The 18376-nt window shown below is 49.5% G+C and overlaps 2 protein-coding genes across 2 annotated transcripts; both read left to right on the top strand.

The window, feature by feature from the left end:
* Positions 1-1494: 1494 nt before the first annotated feature.
* Positions 1495-14000, top strand: TGME49_213770 (Superkiller viralicidic activity 2 family 2, putative). The gene is made up of 14 exons (XM_002371073.2): positions 1495-3048; positions 3999-4517; positions 5108-5365; positions 6119-6214; positions 6647-6827; positions 7271-7446; positions 8038-8172; positions 8503-8673; positions 9422-9628; positions 10330-10467; positions 10851-10916; positions 11284-11454; positions 12076-12322; positions 13162-14000. The coding sequence occupies exons 1-14, from the start codon at positions 2188-2190 to the stop codon at positions 13554-13556; spliced, it is 3621 nt and encodes a 1206-aa protein (XP_002371114.1). The 5' UTR covers positions 1495-2187; the 3' UTR covers positions 13557-14000.
* Positions 14001-15201: 1201 nt separating this feature from the next.
* TGME49_213760 (hypothetical protein) lies at positions 15202-17225 on the top strand (the record flags this gene model as incomplete). Its single annotated transcript, XM_018779621.1, has 2 exons — positions 15202-15385; positions 15963-17225. The coding sequence occupies exons 1-2, from the start codon at positions 15356-15358 to the stop codon at positions 17223-17225; spliced, it is 1293 nt and encodes a 430-aa protein (XP_018637905.1). The 5' UTR covers positions 15202-15355.
* Between the last annotated feature and the right edge of the window lie 1151 nt (positions 17226-18376).

The following is an 18376-nucleotide window of genomic DNA, read 5'->3' as shown; positions in this document are numbered from 1 at the left end:
CCGGTAGTTTTTGATCATGTACATCGCGTAGTGTTGGCCGGCCCCACGGCGCCCATTAAGAGGACATTATATAAACATGCTGAATTTCTGCCATACGGAAGTGCATTGTTCCTGCGCTAGGCGTTTATGATCAAAGAGTTCGTTTGATAAAAAAGAGAGTGATACTTAGTCTAAAGTTCCTCACAGGCGACATCGTGCTTTCATTTTGCTTGATCTTCAGAGGATCTTTCGGTCGAAATTCAGAGAAGACGTTCGAATTCCGATTTTTCCTTGAAAAAAAAAGAGTGCCTCAGTGTCGTTGTTGAATTGCGCTAGCGAGAATCCGGTCTTCAGTTAAAGAGGTCTCGCGCTACCCCTTCCACATTCCGCGGGTGAAAACTTTTAATTTCAGCTGGAGAGAAAACCAGGTCTTTGCTCCACTGAAGTATCTGGCCTCAGTCTTGCAGAGGATGCTGTCGAAGTTACTGTTGCTTATTCATGGAGTTGTATATGTGTCAAGAATCTTTTGAAGTAGAGTGATCCACGAGCCAGATGCTCACTCGGATTTAAAAAAATGTTTAAGCTGAAGTCGTACGAAACACCAGCCGCCAAGGAGACCCGTCAAGAGGCAGATGAAAGCGTCGGAACCTCCTTTGGCAAACACAAGTGCATCAAGCATTTGTGAAGGGATTTTTTGAGGTATTCGATTCTTCTTAACATTCAAGCGCCTTGAACCGAAATTCTCCCCGAGACAAAAGCTGTGCGAGATCCTTCTCTGATTGAAGAGCAGAGAAATCGGTTCTCCAGAAACTCGAGGAAGGTCTCTACCTCAAAGAGAGTCCTTTCTCCTTTGCAATCAAAACACCTTGGACTTTCAGTCCAGAAACGGAGAGCTGGCCAAGGAAAACATTTCCAGTCTGCACGTCATTCTTTTCGCCGCTTCTCTACATCTCCACTTTGTAAACAGATTTAGCATTTCGATTTTACCTCTGCGAAGAGACAGCTTCAGAGACTCACTTGTGCGGACTCGCGGAAGAAACTCGAGATGAGTCTCCCAGTCACGGGAGTGACGCAGGGGATATTCTCTTTCAGAGAGCTGAGAAATGCAGCAGCCGAATTCTAGACAGCGCTGTCTCTCTCCTCTTCTTTTCTTTGTTTCTTTCATGTTGGACCGTTCTTCTGTGCTCTTTCTGTTTCCTGCCTTCCTCACAAACGCAGCGGGGCAGGTTCGAGAGCCGACTTCCCCGCAGCTGGGGAATTTCTGCGGAAGCAGCCGGGCGACTTCATAATAACACAGCTTCCCCTCCGTCTGCTGTGTTTCCTCTGTGTTTCAGAAAAACGAGAAAGTGGATCTCTCTCCGTTTCTCTCCTTTTCGGCGGTGTCTCTTCGCGGCTCCGAGGTGAGAAAAGTCACGCAGATTTTCAAAGGGCGAGATGCATGCAGATGATGAGAGACAAGGCCTCAACGGAAAAAACGGCGGTTTCAATCTCTTCAGAGAAGCTCTTCCAATTTCTTTTCTCTCACTTTGGGGTCTCTCTGACGTTCTTGAGAGACATGAAAGAGCTCGTGTGTCAAGAAGGAACTCGTCCATTGCCTCTCTCCACTCTTCACCCAGAGCTTGCGAGGTGACGCCTGGCCGCTTGTTCATGCAAGAAAATTCGAAATCTTTCTCCCGTCATCGACTTTCGCGAAAAACGTAGGAGCTCGCATTCTTCAGAGCGAACGTACTGGAGGCCTCAGAGGGGATCTTTCCTCTTTTTTTCCGTGGAAGGGCGGATCGGAAGAGCAGCATCTGCGAAAACGCTATTCTCTTTGTCAGCGAGTCTCCCGTCCGGTCTCTGTCTCTTGCTGCTCTGCCTCAGAGAGGCGGAGCAGCTTTTCCGAGGGCCTGTTGACTTGTGAAAGATTTGACATTTTCGCAGGAGCAGTTGCCCTACAATCTGCCTTTGTCTTGCTCGCCGAAATACCCCTTTGTCTCTTCACCTCTTCCTTCCGCCCTTTGGCGCTCGACGCGAAGCTGTTTCCTCCTCTGACAGAAGTTCTTCGTCTCTCGTTTTCTTCTGGCGGTTTATGCTTCTCTCATTCTCTCCTTCTTCCCTCGCTTTCGTCGCTCTCCTGCTTCTCTCTCGTTCTTTCTCCCCTTCTTTTCTCGTTTTCCTCTCCGCTTCCGTCTCCCTCTCTTCAACTTGTTTGTGCGGGTGGACGCCATGGCGGACGCAGTGGACGACTTGTTCGCCGTCTTCGGCGGCGGAGACTCTTCTTCGTCTCTCGGTTCTTCTGTGGAGTCTCCGAATATTGCAGTTGGCCCGGGGGGCGAGTCTGCCTCTGCATGTCGGGAGACCGACTCCGAGATTGAAAACGCATGCTGTCAGGTGGAGAGGAAGCGAGTTCGCGCTGCGCCGCAAGAAGCGAATGGAGCGCAGACAACGTCTGCTCCCGCGAACGTCGCCTCTCCAGACGAAGGCGCCTCCGCCGTCGCACCCGAGCGCAAGCGCAGACGGAGAGAAGCGAGAAGAGACAACACCGAGGACGCGGAGGACGCGGAGGAGGGCAGAGACGAAGAAGGAAAGAAGACGGCCTTGGTGGTGAAGTTGCTCGCTTCCGACAAGAACTGTCTCCACGAGCTGGTTCGGCCTGCAGACTGCGAGACCGCGTTCCACTACTTCCCCTTCGAAACGACGTTGCCGGAGTATCGACAGCAAGCAGACGCTCCAACACTCGACAAGGAAGACGGGAGACGCGGCGAGGCCTCGACGGAGGCTACCGACGCAGGCGACGCTCAGGCCGCGGACGGGGAGGAGGAGCAACAAGCGCGGCGCGAAGGATCCGCAGGAGAGGCCAGCGCCGCGGCGACGGAACGCGAGAAGAAAGAAGGCAGAAAAGAGCCTGCGCGACAATACAAATTCCGGCTAGACGCCTTCCAGCAAAGGAGCGTTCTCTGCCTGGAAGCGGGAGAAAGCGTCTTGGTCGCGGCTCACACCTCCGCTGGCAAAACTGTCGTGGCTGAGTATGCGATTGCGATGAGCATTCGCGACAAGCAACGCGTCGTCTACACAAGCCCCATCAAAGTAAGCTCGTAAACTCCGCGTCGCTTGCTGTGAGGAACGAACGCAGTGCGAACACAGAACGCAGGCGCGCGCTTGGAAGACAGCCTCGACCTAGCCATCCGAGGCTTGCGTCTCATTCTCCTGCGGACCTCTGCGCGTTCAGCGAGCTGGACAGAGTGACGCATCCACGTCCAGATACAGCAGGATCTGTATGTATGCGGATGCTCCGTGATACAAAAATACGGATACCGATATGGGCATGCTTCATAAGAATGCATATTACCTAGACGTTCGTTCATGTCCGTAGACAAAGAAACTCATGTGCCTACACATACACAAATATATATAGATATATATACATGTACATATATATACATATACATATAAAATTATATATATATATATATATGTGTATTGATGCCTGTAAGTTGGTGTTGTACGTGGAGAGGTTCCAGTGTACACGCAGACACAGGTTTGAGTTTTTTCGACTTGTGCAGTCATCGTTTAAGAAGAGCTCTCGTGAAGGTGGATTTGGCGAAGTCAGCGACGAAAGGATCAAATGCGAGGCCACCGTGTGGCAGAATCGGGGCGGGGCGGCAGGCCCTTTGTTGCATCTCTCTCGTTGTTTTCGCGCATTTGTTATCTTCCTCAGAACGTTTCTCTGTTCGCTGTTTTTTCAGTCTTTTGTCTCTGTCATGTTCGTTCTTTGGTTGCGTGGGTCTCGAGTCCTTGCCTTCCTTCCGTCTTTCTGCCGACGCCTTGTTTGTCAACGTCTTCCCCATCCGGTTTCTCTCGGCCTGGGCTCGGTCGTTTTCTCGGCTTCTGCGCGATCTCTCTCGCGGCGCGTTTCTCCAGGTGAATCGGTCTGCACCGCGTCGTGAAGCTGCAGGCGGCGCTGCTGTCGCGGCGACGGATCTGCAGAGTCGCGAGACGCTTCGACTTCTCCGCTGTCGCCTGTTCTCCTTTTCCAGGCGTTGTCCAACCAGAAGTACCGGGACTTGTCCGAGAGCTTCGGCGCCGAAAACGTCGGCCTGATGACGGGTGACGTGACGCTGCATCCGAACGCCTCGATCATGGTGATGACGACGGAGATTCTGCGCTCAATGCTGTACCGCGGCTCGCACCTGGTCAACGAACTGAAATGGCTGATCTTCGACGAGATCCACTACATGCGGGACCGGGAGAGAGGCGTCGTCTGGGAGGAGAGCATTGTCCTCGTTCCCTCGACCATGCGCTTCGTCTTCCTCTCTGCAACGATTCCGAACGCGAGAGAGTTCGCAGAATGGGTCGCCACCATCAAACACCAGCCTTGCCATGTCCTCTACACCGACTACCGGCCGACGCCTCTGCAGCATTACATGTTCCCCGCGGGTGGCGAGGGGGTCTACCTCGTCATGGACGAGAAGAAAGTCTTCCGCGAAGACAACTTCCACACAGCTGTCGCGACGCTGCACAAAACGGTCGAGGAACAAGCTATGGAGACCAAACAGGTCGGTGGAAAGCGCAGGCCTGCACGGGAAGACAACGAAGGCAACCGCCTGGACTGTAACAAACAAAAAAGAGAGAAAGAAAAAGACAGGAACGGGGAAACGCTCCGGAGAACATTCAACAGAGTAGATGTATGTCAGAACGACACATACACACACACCTGCCTACACAAATCATACAAGAACTTCCAAGAGTAGGGAACGACGTACATACACAAATATCTATCTCTATATCTTCATAATCATATATATATATATATATATATATATATATGTAGATATATGTAGATATATGTAGATATAGTTGTAGATCTTTATGCGTCTAAATAGCTGCAGACGTGTAACTGAAGAAGTAGGCGTTTGTCTATTCTTCATCTTTTCGCCGTTCTCGGACTGCTGGTCCCGGTGCGCTGTGTGTCTCCATGTAGATATCTCAGTCACTCTCTCTCTCTCTGTGTCGCCATCCACGAGGTTTCGTCTCCGTTTATTGATTCGCGGAGCCGCATATGGTTTCTCGATGCAGCTGTCTGGCCTCAGCGGTTAAGGCGTTGATTCGCTCGTGCGTTTTTTTCATTTATCATCTTTGGATGCAGCGACGCGGGCGAGGCCGCAACCGCTCGAGCATCGAGAAGTTGATTCTGATGTGTCACACGCGCCAGTACACTCCCGTGATTATTTTCTGCTTCTCCAAGAGAGAGTGTGAAGCAAACGCGACGGCGCTGCTGGGCAGCGGAAGTCGAAACGCTGGAGGCAACGTTGACCTTACGACTGAGGAAGAAAAACAGTTGATCGAAGAAATCTTCAACAACGCTCTTGAGACGCTCGAAGAGGAAGACCGCCACCTCCCGCAAGTCCGTACACGGAATCTGTGAACTAAACCTGCCTCACCGAAGACAAGAGACTCGCGTCTGTTTCTGTTCGACTCTACATATATATATATATATATACGTATATATACATATTTATACATATTTCTACATATATGTATATATATACATATTTATATGCATATATATACATCTCTGTATATATATATATATATATATATATATATATATGCATATGGGTACGTGTATCTCGCTCTCTGTGCTTCGCTGTCTGCGTCGTTGTGTCGCTCGTTGTATCTGTCTATGAAACTACAGACATGCATGTAGCCATCCGTCTGTGCGTTTGTTCGTCTGCCTCTTCCTGTTTGGCCGAGACGCTTGTCTCTGCATATGGCTCCGGAGCTTCTTGCGCGTTCAGAGGTCGAGGTCTTCGCGCCCAGACCGTGTGTTGATATCCGTTCATGTATCCATGTGAAAACAAGTAGTCGCAGACGTGCATATATCCAATATCTGTATATATGCATATACGCATATTATGTATATGCATATACGCATATTATGTATATGCATGTACATATATGTATTTATGCGTATATTTGTGTATGCGCATCTGTTTAATGTGCAAACTTTGGAGGTGGAAATGGGCGCCTGTCTATTTGCTTTTGGCAAAGAAGCTTCTCAGTGGACGCACTTCACACAAAACAACGAGACTCAGCCTCAAAACGGTTCAACAATTTAAACGTTTCATGCATGCAGCAGCTTTTTGTCTTCTCGCAGGTAAAGTCGATTTTACCTCTGCTGAAACGCGGCATCGGAATTCACCACGGCGGACTCCTGCCGTTCGTCAAAGAAATGATAGAAATTCTCTTCCAGGTTAGTGTTTGCCTTCTCTGAACGTCAAGTGTCTGTACACCTCGAGACCGGCAGAGGACCTGAATGGCAGCGTCTTCCTGCGTTGCTCAAACTGTACACATCATCACCCTGTCTGTTGCCTGTTTTGCGCTTGAAGTAATCAAGCTCTCATCGTCTCCAGTCACAATCGCTATCCTGTCTACCTGCCTGTCACTCTCCGTGTCTCATGCGCTCTCTCGTTTTTCGCTCTCGTCTTTGCTTCTCTTCAGCGTCTGTGTGTTTCTCTCGTTTTTTGTTCCTGTTTCGGTCCTTTTTTGTCGCCTTCATGTTTCTGTTACTTTCGCTCTTTGTGCACTCTTTGCACATGCTCTTCCAGCTGCCCGACTCTCTGTCTCAGTCGCTGCCTCTTCTGCTTTCCTTGTTTCTCTTCTCGTCTGCTTTCGTCTTGCGCAGGAGTCTCTGCTTCGCGTACTCTTCAGCACAGAAACGTTCAGCATGGGAGTGAACATGCCTGCGAAAACAGTTATTTTCACTGCCATTCGAAAATACGACGGTCAAGAATATCGGATTGTCAACTCTGGAGAGTACATTCAAATGGCGGGTCGCGCAGGTCGTCGCGGCCTTGACGACCGAGGTAAGGACACTGGAGAAAGCGACGCCTCGCGGGAAGTCCAGTTTTTCATCACATTCAAGAAATGCCTGCTCGGCACCTTCTCCATTCAAGTCCGGCTCTTTGATCTCTGCTCTGCTCTCGCTCTCCCGTCCTCGTCTCCTCGTCTGTCGTCTTGTGCTTGTCACTCCTCTAGCTCATGCTCTTCTCTCTCTCCTCTCGCGCCCTCTCGCTGTCTTTCTATCTGTCTGTGTGTATCTCGATATCTCTTTATATCTGTCTTTCTTTCTTTCGCGTTGTAACTTTGTCGCTCTCGGTCGGTCGCTGTTTCTGGTCGCTTGCCTCCACTGTGCCGCGTTTGCGTTTTCCCCGTCGCGTTCCTTTGCTCTGCATGGTTCGCGTTCGAGAGTTGGTGTGCGTTTGCGTCATGTGAAGAGGAGAAGCAGCGTTCCGTCTCCGTTCTGCAGGAATCGTGATCATCATGTTCGACGAGCAAGTGGATCCTGAGGAGGCGAAGCAGCTTTTCATGGGCCAGGGCGCCCCACTCATCTCCACCTTCCACCTCGGCTTCAACATGCTTTTAAATCTCTTCCGCATCGAGGACGCGAATCCGGCCTTCATGATTTCTCGGTCGTTTGCGCATGTGAGCAGAGGCAACAGGGAAAAAGCAGGGAACTCGAAGGCCAAGACAGCGTGAGGAGGCTGGCCTAAAAGACACAGAAACTCAGTCAGTGACTGAAACAGACAGGGTGTCAACCGCGACGAAACGAGGAGAAACGAAGGCGAAAACAGGACAGCACGCGAGGAAAGACGAAGAACTCCGAGACGCCGAGGAAAGCAGAGGAACCAGGGAAGCGAGGAGAAAGGATCGGGAGGGAAAGTGACGAGGGGAGAAACTCGCAGACGGCGAAGAAGTGACTTCGGAAGACATGCGTAGAGAAGAAAGCCAGAAGCCAGAACTAGAGAGGCAACCGACGCAGAGGGGAAGTCCAGCTTCAGTTGCTATCTGACTGGTATTGCATGCCCTGAGTATACGTAAGGACGAGGAAAGGTTAACCGACATTGAAACATGACAGCTACCGGAGAAGGAAAGAAAGAGAGATGCAGCGACAGAGTCGGCGAACTCAAGGATGCGGTTAGAGAGTCTGGTGTAGGGTGTTCGTCTTCGCGAGTTGTGTTTCGCGCTTTTTTCACTTTCGAGTTTCGCGTCTCTGAATCGCTGGCGTTCTTTCAGTTTCAGAGAAACAGGAAGGCTCTGCATTTGGAGAAGGAGAAGGAAGAACTTGAGGAGGAGGTGAAGAAAGTAAAGGACATCCACGCGCTTGCGGACGTAGACGAAGCCGACAGACCTTCCTTCGATGTCGAGGCGGTGAGTCTTCTGAAGCCACAAACATTTCCTGAGAAATGTCAAAAAAAAACCACCGTCGCCTTTCCTCAAGACAAGTGCACTTTTTCAGGGCGACCCACAAACACGCATGGGCCGCTTTATCTGCATAGACATATGTTTGCATCTATCTGTAAACGCTCCTAATGAATGCATACATACATGTATATGTTTATTATTTTTCTATTAGAAAAGGTGCATTTCACTCCCGTATCATTCCACTACTTCTTCAAATATATATATATATATATATATATATACTACAATGAAGTGAGTATTTGAAAGAGAGATCGAGTTGTTTTTACTTGACTTCAGGCTGTACGGGAGTACTACGAGTTGAAGCACGACCTCTCGGGATTGGGGAAGGAGCTCCGAGATCTGGCCATGCAAGAAAAATATATTTTGCGCTACCTGCAAGCGGGCCGCATCGTTCGCCTTGTAGACGAGAGCGGCACCGACTGGGGATGGGCAACGTGTCTGAGCAAAGTAAGCGAAAAAGAACTTTTTCTTCGATGGTTTCTTTTCTGTCGGAGTTGCATCCTCTCGTGGGCGACAGGCAGCCATTGGGCGGGGAGGGGGGGAGGGGGAAAAATGGAGAAGGAAAACGGTGCACCGGTTCAGAGAATGTTCGAGATCTACTCACTCACAGGTCCACTGTCGTCTCTCGCAGAGCGTGCATTTACACGGTGGTAGCCCATTCGGATCCGCCAATAGAGAGACGAACACAAACGCACTTTGAGATCGGCACTAACTGGCTCACACAGACGGAATGGGGGATGCAATGTAATACATTTGTACGGAACCGTAGGAATCGATAGATGTAGAAAGGCAGCGAGATCTACATTTAGATTGATGGTTAGGCGGATAGAGAGATAGGTAGTTGCAGATGGATGGACAGTGAGCCAGGCAGCTCGATAGGGAGGTGCCGATATACATATCTGTATGTAAATATACGTATCTCTATACAGGTAGATAGAGCGATGAATTGATTGGTCGACACATAGACAGGGGTGAGATGGATTGATAGAGAGACAGGTATAGATAGATTGATAGAGAGACAGATATAGATAGATTGATAGAGAGACAGTTATAGATAGATAGACAAGTACAACAGCAAAGAGACAACTGGGTAGAAGATGCAGATCGACAGATCACGCACGCTGCTCCTCGGTATCTTTGCTCTTATGTGCATCTTCTTTCTTCTTCTTCCCCTGTTCTTCTCGGCTTTTTTTAGATTTCGAAGCGCTGTGTGCCTTCGACGAACGCAGTGAGGGATGGACCCACGGAGCAGCTCGTGGTAGACTGTCTGGTTGCTTGCACACCAGAGAGCATCCGAGAGACCCATGGACAAGGCGCGACGGGCGCCGTCGCGGCCTCTGAGAAGCCGCAGCCTGCAAAAAGCGTCAACGGAGGCGTCGAGAAGAAAGACTACGTCCTCGCGGTGAGGAAGAAGACGCTTTCAAAAGGAGTTTGGGGGACCACCGACAATGGAGGGCAGTGCGCGTACGCTGAGATGAAGAGCGAGTGTTTAGTAGGACAGAGAATACCCTGAGTCGACCACGACCGCGTTGTAGGCGAATCAAGCACTGTTCACTGCCGGCTAGACAAGATGTCTGCAGCTTTACGCAGTGAAGCGATTGAGGACAAACCGCGCGCGCGACTTCTCATACAACTGCGGAGAAAGACAGCTCCCAGAAAGGACGCACTCACGTCGGCACTCGTAGAAACATGATCGCATTTGTAAACTCATATATACAGAAAGACTTCAATACAGATAGAACTTGACAGGGCATATATATATATATATATATATTCGTATGTATGTATGTATGTATGTATAAAAATATATGTATTTGTATATCTGTATGCATATGCTGTGCATATTCATGTATATATTTACATCAATGTATAATAGATTCGTCTCTTTGCTTTTCACATGGTGACTTTAAGGTCTGGCGTGTCGTGGTTTTCGTTGGTCCTGGTGGGTGTCACGACGATTTGTATTTTTCTCAGCCAGTGGTGTGCGATTTTTACGTGGTGAGTTTCCCCTTTCTTGCATCCAAGCTGGCGCTGCATTCGTCTGTCTCTCTTCTCTTTTTCCGTTCCGTTCCATTCCGTTTTGTTTTTTTTGTGTTTTTTCAGGTTGTTTCTTTCACGATTTCATGCATTCGCAGCATTAGCAAGTGCCGGATGACCCTCCCTGTGGGTGTCGACGTTCGCTCCGAAGACGCGCGTCGTTCTCTTCATTTCCAGCTCAAGAAGGTCGAGAAGAGATTCGAGGTTCGTATTTCGGAGGTCGCATCGCTTCTTCGCCTTGTTTACGATGCGTCTTGCTGCACATTGGACGTTCCCCCTTTTTTCGCGATTTTTCCGCATTATATCCGTTCGCCGATCGTCCATCCATCTCTCTGCTTCCCGGTTTTCTTCTCTTCGTTCTTCTCTCTTTTTCGTCCAGCTGCTTCCTGTGTCTGGTTTTCCTTGCGGCTTCCTCTTTTGGGTTCTCCTCTCTTGTCCTTCCTTTCTCCTTCCCCCTTGTTCTGTCTTCTTTCCCCTTTCGCATCTCCTTCTCTCGCGTGCGTGTTTGAGTTTTGCTTCTTCTTTTTCACTTCCTCTTTCCTGCAACTTCGCGTTCGGAGTCGCATCGTGTCTTGCGTTCGCTTCAGCCGGAAGGAGGCATTCCACTTCTGGATCCGATCCAAGAAATGAAAATTCCGGAGCCGCGTCTCCCAGTAAGTCCGCGCAGGAACACGGTGATACGAATCCATTGTCTTCAATGCTTCTTCAGTTTTCTTCTTCCCCGCGTGCACCCTTTGATCGCAAACTGCCTCTCAGAAAGCGACTCTAGACAATTTTATGTTTGTACGTACATGTATGCTGATGTATGTACAGTTACACAGCTACGTATATGCACATCCATGCCGGCGTACTCAACTAGACTGACACGCACAACCATATACATTTATCTATCTATCTATCTATCTATATATATATATGTATATATATAATATGACTCAGGTCTCAGTACAGAGGCATGTTTGGGTGGATGACGGTTTTCAACTGGCACTGTGGAGAGCTTTGTTTTGTGTTCTTATCAAGGAATTAGTGGCTGCGATTGCGGAGAAGGAGAAGCGGTTAACGCAGAATCCTCTCTACGAACACCCACTATGTGGGACATACTACGACGCTCACCACCGGCGCGTCCAGTTGCAGACGAAACTTCGAATTCTTCGAGAGTCTCTGGACAGCCAAAAACAACTTGTTATGAAGGTAAGTCTCTGTTCCCTCCTGGATTATCCCCTTATTCCGTCTCCCACTCATTCCTCTATTGCGTCTTTCCACTTCCGCTTGCTCTACAGTTTCGTCTTCTCGTCCGCTTATGCACTCTGTCTCTTCTTGTTCCTGTCCTCGTTCTCCGTCTTGTTGCTCTCTTGCAGCAGATGTGTCTAGTCTCGTCTGTCTCACCTGTTCGCCTCGAGGTTGTCGTCGCTTTCCATCCCCTCTGTGAATCGATCTTCACCGGACTCTCCTTTTGACTGTCTCGTTTCCTACTTGTTTCTCTCTCCTTCTGTCGCTTGTGCCGTCGCTTCTCCGTCTCGTTTCCCCTTCTCCACGCCCCTCACTCGCGTTCCAGCTTTTCTCTCTCTGCCGTGTCTCTCTGGTTGCTGTTCCTCCTCCAGCTCCTCGTATCCTCGCTCTGCTCGCTCTGTTCTGCTCGCTGTTTTCTCTCTCTCTCTTCCGCTCTTCGCCCCTCCATCGCTTCTGCGCTTTCCTGTCTTCTGCCGTCTGGAGTGCCGCGTCTTCTCCTCCGTGAGTTTCCGTTCTTCTCCGTGAGTTTCCGTTCTCCTCCGTGAGTTTCCGTTCTTCTCCCCGAGTTCTCGCGGTCTTCAGGACACCTTGAGAGCGATGCGACGCGTGCTGCGGCAACTGGACTTCCTCGACGCCAACGACGTGGTGACTGTGAAGGGTCGAGTTGCATGCGAAATCACCACTGCCGACGAGTTGGTGGCTGCCGAATTGCTTTTCCAAAACGTCTTCGAAACGATGGAAGTCGAGGCGATCTGCGCACTTCTAAGTTGCCTCGTTTTCCAAGAAAAACACGACGAACCAGAACCCAAAGAAGAGGTCCTTCTCACTTGTAAGTCAACACGCCATGCGCCGTGATCGTATATATATATATATATATATATAAATATATATAAATATAAATATGTAACTCTTTGTATATGTATATATATGCATATACGTCTATATCTGCGTGTGCTCAGATAGACCTAGAGCCACCTGTGTATAACCATACGAATTTACAATCATATATATATATATATATATAGATATATATAGATATATATATATATATATGTCTGTTTCGGTTAATCAGAAACGTGTTATCGTTATTGATGTCTCCCCGAGATGGTGATGACAGACATACGACTAAATCACCGGTATGTTTGGTTCGATCAAGCCCAAGCGATCTGGCGAAAAGCAAGAAGTGGTTTTCGTTTTCTTTTCGGCTCTAGTGAGAGGACTCGATTTTGAGCACAAAGCCACAATCTTTAATTTTTGTCAAAATAAAAAAATGGTAATTACAAATTTGAAAATCAGAATCGAATTGATAGCATAAGGATCTTCAGTCCTTTGCTCTACCATTGAGCTCCACCGACAGCGGAGTGTCTCCGACGGTCGTGAACTATGTTGGTGGCTTGGGCTTGTAACTGGTGCATCTCGAATCGAGTTTTATCATTGTGTCTGGTTCTTCTTATGGATTGTCGTTTCCATGTTTTGCCGCATGCACGCCTCGTTGTGTCTAGAGAGTCTACGCGAAGGTGGACGGCATCTCGCCACTCTTTGGGGACATCAGTGTCACTGCAACTTTGCTTATCGCTTGTGTAGCACTGGGTTTTTCCGTTGATGTGTGTTTGCGTGTCAGAATGTGTATTTTTGTGCATGTGCGGCTTGTTCCCGGTGTTCCTCCAGGTTTGGAGAAGGTGAAGGAAGTGGCAAAGAACATTGCGGCGGTGTGCGTGGAAAGTCGATACATTGACCCCGTAGGGTCTTCGGCGACGAAGCCGTCGGAGAATTCCGCCTCTCCGTGCACGCAGACAGTGGACGATTACGTGAATAAATTCCAGCATGCAATTATGTCGCTTACGTACCGGTGGGCAAAAGGCGAGAAATTCGCCGATGTCCTCAGCGGCACCTCGATCTACGAAGGAACCGTCATTCGCTGTCTTCGTAGACTGGAAGAACTCATGCGGCAAATGGCCTGTGCCTCCAAGTCGATTGGAAACCCCGACCTTGAAAAAAAGTTTTTGGAGGGAATCAAGAAGATCCGTCGCGGGATTGTCTTTTCATCCTCCCTCTATTTGTAGACAGGAAAGCAGTCTTCACGGGGAGCATTTTTGCCGACGTTTCAAAGGGGTACGAGGGGACACCGATTGGGGAGGGCTGTCTTGCTTGTTTTGTTTCCGAGTCTTGCAAAGAATCCGTAACTCTGATTTCGAACGGCGGAGACGAAATCCAGGAAATCCGAAAAGACCGTGCACGCTTGGCAAACAGTACGAAAGGTCGTTGTTGTCGATTATTGCCGATGTATGTCCGGCGGGAAATACTAAAGAGAAATACCAGAGACGGGGAAGTGATCCTCGTTTCCTTTTGCGAATTGGCTCCAGAGAAAAAGGGGATCTTCATTGGAGACAGACACTCCAAAGTTGTCACTGAAGCGACCTCGGTGGTCGTTTGCCATTTCACACATCCGATAGGCTGAGCGTCGGTAACAACTGCGAGAAACCGAATCCACAAAGACATGTTTCTGGTTGGAAAGAGCCGTACATCTTGTCAGGAGTTCTGCAGAAATACCACGCCGATCGAGTGTTGAGTGATCTTTGCCAATCACGTTCGGTGGACGGATGCATCGGTACACACTGAACACGCAGGCGCTCGTGGGTGATTCACAAAATTGCTGATATCCACAGGCCTCCGGTGAATGCAGCTGGAAATCGCAGCGTATGTGAATGTCCTCCCTTACAATGCTAGACAAAGCAGGATTTGACATGCTGAAGTAGTCGAACAGGCAAATGTGCCTGCTTCATAGATAGTCTAGGTGGAGTATTGCGGTGAACACTTATTCTGTCTGTAATACCGCATACTGTGCTTCGTTTGTGTCACGATGGCGACGTTTAAGTCTTCCAAAATCACGCCATCAGAGCCAGTGACCCGTGGTAAAGATAGAACGGAAGTGCTGCAGTGAGTGTTTGTGCGGCACCTCTGGCCATTTCATATCCAAGGTCTTCCATCCAGCGACAACGTTGGCCGCAAGCAAGAGCATGTTTCTTCGAAATGATGGAACTCGTGGGAGCGCACAGAACGATGGTTCTGTGTAGAGAAAGCCGACCTAGTCGTGGACGCAAAATAACTTTTGAGCGAACTATGTGGAAGGAAATGAGCCCGTGTTCTCTACCAGTGCTCAGAGTAAGGCTTGGCTCGATCGCAGAAAAATTAAGGTGCCCTTCCGCAGAAACCACTCTGCTAGCTATTGGAGTTGTTTGACGACACAAAGACGAATTCCTGCTGTACACTAGTTGTACAATGGAACAGATTTGTTGCCAGAAAGGTCCATCGAGGCCTGCCAGCATTGCACACAGCAGAGTTGTCACCCGGATCGTCTTGTAGGAAAACGGATGAGAATTTCGGAAAGATTAATTGGTAAACCCGGCAGTCGGCTGAACAATGCAGTGATTCCTCTTCGGTTTCTTATTTGAATATCCAGGAAGATGCACTTTGGGAAATTCCCGCGTTAGCATCGCTGCCCGAATCTACCGTTAAGAGTCCGGAAATGCCCGTTCGAATGCTAACAACCTGGAGCGATTGACGGCGGTGTTGATTCATTTTGAGACCTGCCTACTTGCTGCACACGGTTCTGTCGTTTGGTTGTACCTTGTCTGTTTTGTTTCGTTCCTGGATCATCTTCTTTTCAAAGAAGCAATACATCGCGGTCACGTGTTGTGGAATTCCGTCTACTCGAGACTTCTCTGCATTTCAGTTAAGGATACCTCCCTTCGTCGACAGTTGGCCCAGTGCATGTCAAATATCCGTTTTTGTTGTAGGTCCGAGTTCTAGGAGCTCTGTACAAGCGCTGTGACACTGGTTTCTTAACTGGCTTCGCCGATCTATGTGGAACAAGGATTCTGTGCGACTCGTTGTAAGTATCGTTATCGATCAGTGTTTACCCACCCTGAGACGGCGCTTTCTTTCGCTTGGTTCAAATCATGGCAGCCCATCACGCCGACCACCGGCCACTACAACTTTCTGCAGCGCGTACCAGCGAACAACATTTCCCAGAAAGCACCAGTGAAATCACACTTCTCGAAACCGATAAATCCTTCCAATGCAGTCATCTCAGCCACAGAAACGTCCCTCAGCCTTCTATTGAAACCAAGAACGAACAGAAAGCGCAGGTAAAGCGACAGCAAAAGCCGAGCTTTTCCAGCCTGTTGATTTGTTGCGTCGTGGTCATTCTTATTCTCTTGGCAGCAGGAGCTGCAGCGTTCGCTGTCGTGGTTCTGGACTTTTACTCCTTCGCTCAACATGGAAATCCTCTGCAGTTTACCGATATTCGGTTCATACAGCCGTTACGAATTGCTTCTTCGCCCGTTAGAGAACATCTTGAAGTGTTGCTCGAGAGCCTGCAAGTGAATGTTAAGGGGTCCAACCCCATGTTGCTGCCACTGGAAATCGAAATCTCTGATCTTTCTCTTTTCTTTCGTCCGTCTCCCAAGGCGTACTCGGTGGCACACACAGAGGTGAAACGCGGAGAGTCGACGCCAGGTGAAACCACGAACCCACCGGAGCGCAAGGTTCATGAGAGGACTCCACACGAACAGACAGCAAGAAATCGGACAGCATCCTTTCCTTGGGCGAATCACCACCCTGGCTTTGAGGCCACAGTTGCGTTTGTTCCTTCAACTGTTCCTGGCAGTGCCGAGGAACCGACGATTTTCCCTCCAGAACTATACCGTCGGCGGCGGCGTTTGGCCGGCGAGTCTTTCATTTCAAGACATCACGGCCTTTTTGAATCCGCCACGGAAAACCAGAAGCCAACAGGTCCTCCGAAAGAACGTCGCCTGTCTTCAGAGTTCCACAACTGGAGCGACGAAGACGCATTAGGCCATTTGTTCATGCAGGAAGGCGATGGCCTGCCCCATGAACTCTGGACAGCACATTCCTATGTCCCAGGTAGGCAACTCCACCCTTCCAGAGTGAACGGCGTGGCCATCGACCGCGGCGCGCGAGAAATTCTGGTGACGGAAACTCCCCAGACAGGCTGGAAAGTCCAGGGTTGGGAACCCGGCGACGAACTTTTAGAGAACCCGCTGCTCGTTCAGGATATTCTCGACGCTCTGAGCCCGGGGAGAAGCGTTGCCGATGTGCCCAGTCGATTGGAGCGGGGCAGTGACCGCCACGGAAAGCCTGGGAGTCACATAAGGACCGAGGAATTACAATCTGGTGACGTCAGTGGAAACTCTGGAAATTCAGATTCAGCACCACCCGCTGCCTCTCGTGGTCCTTTTCCTAGTTACCTCCAGTTTGCCAATGCCACTGCATGTCCTCCAAGGACAGAGTCGGAAGACGTTGCCGGAGCGAGCCACGGGTTGTGCCCAGAGTGGCACGGAATCGGACAGGTTCAACAAAAAAGCGACATGGTTTCAGGAGACAGGCAGACAACGGTGGTTTACACGATTCGCCCCCGCAGCAGCATTCAACTTCCTCTGGAGGTTTCAAAGCAGGAGATTTGGCACCCGAACACGGACAACATGACGATCGCCCTAGAAATTATGGTCGCCTGCCTCAGTGAAGGATTTGCCCAGTTTCAGCTTCGAACCTCGAAGCCTAAACTAACAATGGCAAGCGGGCTTGTTTCCGTTGAAATCGACGCGGTGCACTCTGAGCCTATATTTATGCCTTGTGAGTACACGCAGGAAGTTCAGTTGGCAGCGAGAGGCCGTTCTGAGGTCAAAGGGGAGATTGTGCAGAATTTATAAACCCTTGTTATTTGCTCTGAAAAGGGATACGCGCGATAGTGTATGTACCTTCATCTGGAGCAAGAATGCACTTTCAAATGCGGTGAGTCACTGCAGTGTAGTACGTCGTAAAAAAAACTTTGTTTTTGGTCGTAGCGAGCAGCGAAAACACGTGTGTCCGGCCGCCACCTTCAACAATGCAGTGTCCTGGAGTCCACCTTGACTACATGAGTCTTGCCACTAACGTGTGACTCGTATAATGCAGTACACGGTCAGCTTCCAACATAATCGTCCGAAGGAAACTCGGTCAAGCGAACTGCTTTACCCTCTGGATGAATACGAAGTTCCCTGTCTTCCGCACTGCGACACTAGAGATGCAAGCATCAGTGGTTCTTCGGATTCCACTCTCGACACAAGCAGGAAAACACGCATCACGTTACCAGCTTCGTCTTGACTCTGGCGTGCGCAGTCCTGGCGCCTTCCAGCAGCAGCCGGCTGGGTTCTGCGCCCTCCGGAACAAAGTACTGAGCGTTGTTTCCTCTTATCGCGCGCATCGTTTTCTGTGACACTGAGATACATTTATGTGTCGCTTTCAGTGTTTCAAAGGAAGTCGAGTCTTGCTGGTTGTCAAACAAATATGCAAAGGCTCGCCACAGCGTTTGGCATCAAGTTGTTCCACCCCACACTCGAGTTCGACAGACTCTTCACTCGCAACGCCGGGAATGATAATATCGCGCGCCTTCTTGGAAAGACGTCTTCCGAATTCCCGATATATAAAGAAAAAACTCAATTACCCTCGTTTAGACTAGTAGCGATGGTCATACCATACGCCACCTAGACTTCGTACCCTTTTCAGTAGACAGAGTCTCTGCACTTATCATCGGATTCTTCACCGCGTTACCTCGCTTGATAAATGCCCCTGTACTTAATTACTGAACTTGTGATACCCCGGAAGCACAACACATATGTCCATCCGGAAAAATTCAACAATCACGAGAGACCGAAGTCCCGACCGTGCGTAGATGTACCGGCTGTTAGAAATGCGAAACCGGGACGGCACTGGCGGAATCCCAGAGTTGAAGAACTCCAGCGACTTCTGTATTTTCGCTCACCGTGCAATGAAAACTCTGGGAAAAAGTCGATTGCTCAAATGTCTGTCAGTCGATGGCAAG

The sequence above is a fragment of the Toxoplasma gondii genome, chromosome V (genome assembly GCF_000006565.2).
Source record: "Toxoplasma gondii ME49 chromosome V, whole genome shotgun sequence".
In the NCBI taxonomy this organism is placed as follows: domain Eukaryota; phylum Apicomplexa; class Conoidasida; order Eucoccidiorida; family Sarcocystidae; genus Toxoplasma; species Toxoplasma gondii.
This window is presented reverse-complemented; position numbering and strand designations above follow the sequence as displayed.

Excerpts from the sequence above, each read along its gene's own strand:
- TGME49_213770 (XM_002371073.2), top strand. The coding sequence starts at position 2,188 with ATGGCGGACGCAGTGGACGACTTGTTCGCCGTCTTCGGCGGCGGAGAC. Across the intron at positions 6,828-7,270 it reads TCGCGGCCTTGACGACCGAG|GAATCGTGATCATCATGTTC; the intron begins GTAAGGACACTG and ends TCCGTTCTGCAG. Across the intron at positions 12,323-13,161 it reads AGAAGAGGTCCTTCTCACTT|GTTTGGAGAAGGTGAAGGAA; the intron begins GTAAGTCAACAC and ends GTGTTCCTCCAG.